The following is a 6,000-nucleotide window of genomic DNA, read 5'->3' on the forward strand; positions in this document are numbered from 1 at the left end:
GATGACCAGAGTGCAGTGAGGGGATAAAAAGGTCGCTTCTTTCAGATTGTCGCGGTAGATGACAGATGCGCCGATGGCGATTCTCTGCCGCATTCCTCTCCGCCACTCAGGCAAGCATCGGAGCATTTCCCTGAACAATTTCTAATCAATACCACTATTTATCTGGCCTGGGGGGTGTGGGTGTGGTGGGAGGGCAATTGGTACCATGAAAACCACTGTATCTTTTCAATTCATTCAAAGGGGGTGGCGTTCGCTAGGTCAGCGCAATCTCCACTGATCTATGTGTGCTATTGGCATGCATTGGATTGCTGTACAGAGGGAGAGAATGGAAGCGTAGAGAACAGAGAGAGAGAGAGAGAGAGAGAGAGAGAGAGAGAGGTTGAAAATAAAGGCACCAGGAAAAAAAATCAATGAGGCACTTAACCAAGAAGATCAAGATGGTGCAACAGCCCCATGCATATAGGCTGTTATTTTACAGACTCTGAGGAGCACATTCTAAATGAATGCACAGATGCACTTTATCAATGGAGTAAAGTAGCCAATTGGAAAGAAATAACATTCTCTGAAACAGGTGATAGATCTGTAGTGTATCTGATGCTGACAGCAGCTTGGATGCTGGGTTTCAGAATTGATTTTCAGTGCAGATATGCAGTCTGTGTGATAAAAAAAGACAAAAAATGGGTCAAAATTGGTAATGTGTGTGCTTGTGCATGTGTGTATATTTGAGTATGTGTATGTGAGTGTGTGAGTGTACATGTGCACATGTGAAAAGAGGTGTGTGCTGGTGCCCTGATATTCCATTTGTCGGGCAGAAGATGGTGCGGTGTCAGATAATGTAGGTGACCCACTTTGCCTCAACCTCCGCACAAAAATTTTCTTTTGACAGAAAAAAGGGGACAAAAACCCACCAGCAAAGTGCTCATCTGAACTTCAAAGGCAAGAGCATGACTTCAGAGAGCACCAGCCAGAACCGAAACAATTAAGGAAGCTCCCACACTACTCGACAGAGGCACAGTCACTCAGTGTATAAAATGTTGAAATAAAAATAATTTGCTAGATATCCATGCGTAATAATTATTCCTAATATTTTCAGTGCTATTGATAAAGATGTGAGCAAATTAGAGATGCACTGCAATGAATATTTCTGCAATTTATGACTATGCTTATGATTATTTCAGGATGTGTACATTAGTACTCCTTATAAGAAGTTGATAGTGTTGATTGTGTAGAGAAAGGGAGAAGTAAGATCAATGCAGAGCAATAGATCAATGCATCAGCTTTCCATCCATGAAGATGTAGGCAATTATATATCAGAGAGAGTCTATTTCTATTAACCCCAGGCTCATTAAAACTCTGGTGTGTCTCATTCTGCAGCAGATTTACCACCACACTCAGATCTGCTATGACTAAAAGCAGTCACTGACAAATAATCAGAGAGGAAGAGGGAGGGGGAGGGGGCTGTGAGAGAGTGGAGAGCGCAATACAGGGGGAATCAGAAGCAATCGAGGGGAGAAACAGGGGTGTGTTCAAATCTGTGAGCGAGGAAGAGAGAAAGAAGAGATAGAGAGAGATAGAGAGAGAGAGAGAGAGAGAGAGAGAGAGAGAGAGAGAGAGAGAGAGAGAGAGAGTATGGGTGAGATGGCTGAGCATGTGAGCTCCTTATTAGGAATGGTTAGTGCTGTGGTGCTGGCCCTGGTCCTGCCCCTGCTCCCGCCGGGTAAAGAGTTGGCACTAAAGAAATCTCCAGCAATCAGCCACACTCACAGAGACCACAATGGCTCTCCATAAAACCAGCAGTGCATAATCAGCACTGTAGAACTAACACACACACATACGCGCACACACACACACAAATACACACATATGCGCGCGCGCGCGCACACACACACACACACACACACACACACACACACACACACACACACACACACACACAGAGCTACTGCAGAATTCTGAATGACACACCCAAAGGAGTGGAGGGAGGTTATATAGATTCAGAGCAGCTTTGGTTGGTTTGATTGGGCAAGGGAGACATCAAATCTCTCTACTGAGACTCGATTTACTGGGCAAATAGCAAAATTATTTATAAAGCAAAGTTCAAACCAATAATTAACCTAAACCTTCCGCAAATGCCAAATGCATCTAATAAGCACCATTTAATTAAACCTATTGGATTGAAGGGCATCCAACAGAGACCTTAACTTTGTTTAGGTTAAACAAACTAAAGAGCCCTAGTCCAGGCTTACATATTAATAATAAAAGCAAATAATGAGTTTCCGAGTTAACGAGTTAATCTGCACAGACCAGCGTCTCCTTAAACTACATGCAGCCTGCTGGACCAGACCTTACATACTGCTCTGCGAAGAAAGTGATAGAAAGCATTTCACCACACATTTCAGCATATTAGCAGCAAATATCTCCCCTTGCCTAAACTTTTTTCCGCATTTACGTATTTAAGGTAGATGTGCCACAAGAGTCCTGGCACTGCGATAGATCATACGTTACATGATGAGAGGATTGCAATACAGGAAGTCATTTTGACTCCAGACGAAGTCTCCTTTTTTGGTGCTTCTGCGTTTGATTGACAAAAAAGTGTATCACTTTTGACAGAAACAGCAATGGAAGATAGTGAAATGAAATCCAGCAGCAACGGTCTCGGATTCGGAAGGCAATCAATTCCCTAGCAGGCACCTGCGCTCCAAGTGAGTTGCTGTTCCTTTCAGAAAGATCTCGCGCCTCTCGTTTCACCGCGTTGCTGTCTCCTCCATTGCACTTTGCCATCGCTTTTCCCTCACTGTATCTCCAACTATTCGCCTAATTAAACCTCTACTTCCATCCACTTCCTCATTTTCCTGAAACAATATTTACAACAACGCCGCCGGTCTTAAATTTTAATTAGCTTTTAATACACCACAAGAGTATTTGCGCACCTAGTTCTGTATCGCTGGCTGGGCGTGAACTATTTCCTTTCGCTCTCATATTAACTTTCAGCGCTTAAAGCACTATTGCTTTCTCTGGAGAAAAGACCATCAGATACACATCATTATTGAGCACCGATTAAAAATACAGAGGCAACACTTTGACCTACTAAATCAATACTACTGAGACCTCTCCTCTGTAGGCTGCGTTGCTGCGCAATTACGCACACTGCAAAACCTTAATAAATTATTTAAAGTACGGACTGCTCGACAGATGTGTTTCAGTAAAATTACAATAATGTGAGAACAATTAGACTTCCCATTTTAATAGAACATTTGTCTATCCAGCCATATGGTTGAGTACTCTCGGTTTTAATGAACCTGAATAAAAAACAGTTTTTAAACCATGCATGCACAGGAAATACAAAGAATATGGGCGCACCCATCCCCCTTTGCTGAGGTTCCAAAACTGGCAAATGAGCCGGGCCACTTCAACAGTATGATTGCGAATAATTAGCTACAGAATATTTCAAGTGACACATTCTGAATATCTTCATCAATCTCTGTCAAAGGAAAGTAGCCTATTATGTGCATTTATGGTTTAAATGTTTTCAAGATAAACTACATATTTTCTCTTTAATGCGCTGTGGTCACAATTTAAAGCAAAACCAACGCTTCGAAATGAGCGTTTTGGCAACTTCAGAGAGTAAATAAACTCTAGCGATCTGAACAAGTGTACAGTAAATTACACTGTAAAAGTCAAAAGTGACAACTTCAAATACACATCAAACTGAAATACATATAATAAAGCAGTGGAAATAATCAATGGGTTGTTGAGGGACACCTACATCTAAAATGACAGAGATGCCTTTCCGTGGCTCGGGGGCGAAGAACTGCTCCTGGGCCATTGCCGCCTCTTCTTTGGCGTATTCCCGGGTAGAGATGCTCTTGTTGTCGCTCATCTTGGTGACTATCCAGCGGACAAGCCCGTCGATTCCACCGGGCTGGCTACCGCTGTTTCCGGACTGTGCAGCCGTCGCTGTCTCGCTGTCCTGGGCCCCGGATTTGGGCTGTTCTTTGCTTTCCTGTGCCCGGAGTTTGGCTTGTTCTTTGTGGAGCAGTTTGTGGACTCCGTCCCTGCAGTAACGCGCTGCTTGCTCACACATCCTTTTGCCGCGGAGCGTTCATGCTGCGCGCTATGGGAACGATCCCTCCCCCCTCGCTTACATCATCAGCGCGCTGCTGAACATTGCGAAAACACCACCCACTCCAATGTCCGGCTGAAAGTTTAGCGTAGTTTAATATTGAGACAAGTGGTCCACGTCCAGATTTTACGCAGCGGTTGGAAATAGAAGCAACGCGTAAATGGTTGAACTGCATTTTATAGATGACCAAAACGGCTTGACTTTTGGTGTGGTATTTACGTTGGATTACTGAAATAGGCCTATGGTTAAAATAAATATAGCTAATTGTGTGGACTGTCTCACACTCTATACGACCGTATCTATATGTGGCTAGGGAAGAGGTTGCGGCAGCCGGAATCATTCAGCTATCCCAGCCTTCACAGAGATAGGAAGGACTGGGGTGAGGATAATGGGGTCCCTAGGTTCAAGCGCGGAGCCCTCAGCACATGCTATAGGCCACCCGGCGGGTTCAGCCTGAGAGCTCTCCCTGTCGTTTTGAGGTGTCCCCCTCATTACCACCACGGGATGTGTATTTTTCTCCAAAGGCCCCAGCTGACCTTTGTTAGTTGAAAGGTATCGGTAAGCTTGCCCTTTCTGACTGGTGATTAAGACATTCCACATTAAGCCGTTCATTTAATTGGATTTGGGCGAGAGCATACCCACCTACCGATTCACAGGCTATCAGGAGTCATTTGGCATGGATGGAGATAGAGGGGAGCAGGAGGTGATGAACATTATTTCCTTCTGATGACGTGCGGGAAACCCATAGCAACTGATCTGAACCTTACAACCATCGCATACAAGCCTGAAGCAATTAAAGGCACACTATGCAGGTTTTTTTAGCTTAATATGCAAGTTTTTTTTAGCTTAATTTACCTTCATTTAACAGCTTCAGAGTCATTGGAATGGTTATATGACTTTTTTCGGGTTGAATGGTGGCCGTCTCGCTTCCCCCTAGCGCCTGTGAGCGGAAAAACCACCCTTGCGGCGGGCCGACGGCCTCAGTGTCAGGAAGTATAACGAGTGTAACGAATTGCTTTACTGCATTCAAATACACATACACGCCAGGCACTGGCTAGAAAAACGTAGCGATGGAGTTTCTCAGACATTCGTCATGACAGACCCAGCGAAAAAGAAGCAAAAACCGAGAAAACAGTAAGGAAATTGCCAATACTGCTAGTTTACCTCAAAATTGACCAGTTTTCAAGTTTAAATGTGTAAAAAATACCATTTGCTTTTTTGTTTTGGAATGAGGCTTCATCTAATCCTCAGACACACCTAATTAAATGCAGCAAAATCAATTTTCACCATTTCACCATTCTAAGGGTCTCAAAAAAAAAAGTTACATCTGTGGTGTTCGGGTCAGAAATGACCCGGCAGAGAATACTGGCTGTTGTATGCATTCCCTAAAAGCTCTGAGGATCAATTGTGGCCCAATGTGCCCAGTTATTGCCCACATCACACACACATAGACACACACAGACACACTCAGACACACACACACACACACACGCACATGTGCATGCAGACGTGTGAGCGCGCACACACACACACACACACACACACACACATACTTCTTTCACATGCACAGGCACAGACATACAGTAGACACATAGAAAACCTATAGAGGCGCACACACCCACCACCCCCCACGTGAACTCAAACTTTCAAACTTTCTCACAGCATTTTGATACATTGTTTATAAACACTGGCACATATAAAGAAGGTTTGGGTGGGATATTATTAGTTGAATTCTGTAGGAGCAGTCAACATGAGCAAAAGGTACACTGTTCATGAGGCGCTAGATCATATCTTTGGTAATGATGGTGAGGATAGAGAGGAAAGTGAAGCTGAGGAGGATGTGTCTGAGGATGAGGATGACGTTCAGTATGATCCTG

General features: G+C 44.0%; 1 protein-coding gene across 1 annotated transcript in view; it reads right to left on the reverse strand.

Annotated features, from left to right (window-relative positions):
• Positions 1-4,084, reverse strand: part of necab2 (N-terminal EF-hand calcium binding protein 2) — a 69,692-nt gene extending 65,608 nt beyond the window's left edge. The window contains exon 1 of the mRNA XM_076299801.1: positions 3,767-4,084. Coding sequence (XP_076155916.1) covers positions 3,767-4,084 — 318 coding nt within the window. The remainder of the gene's footprint in view (positions 1-3,766) is intronic.
• Between the last annotated feature and the right edge of the window lie 1,916 nt (positions 4,085-6,000).

The sequence above is a fragment of the Alosa pseudoharengus genome, unplaced genomic scaffold, assembly GCF_046254945.1.
Source record: "Alosa pseudoharengus isolate Yale_2024_CS ecotype anadromous, Long Island Sound unplaced genomic scaffold, YU_APseudo_1.1 YU_APseudo_1.1_scf_10, whole genome shotgun sequence".
NCBI lineage: Eukaryota > Metazoa > Chordata > Actinopteri > Clupeiformes > Clupeidae > Alosa > Alosa pseudoharengus.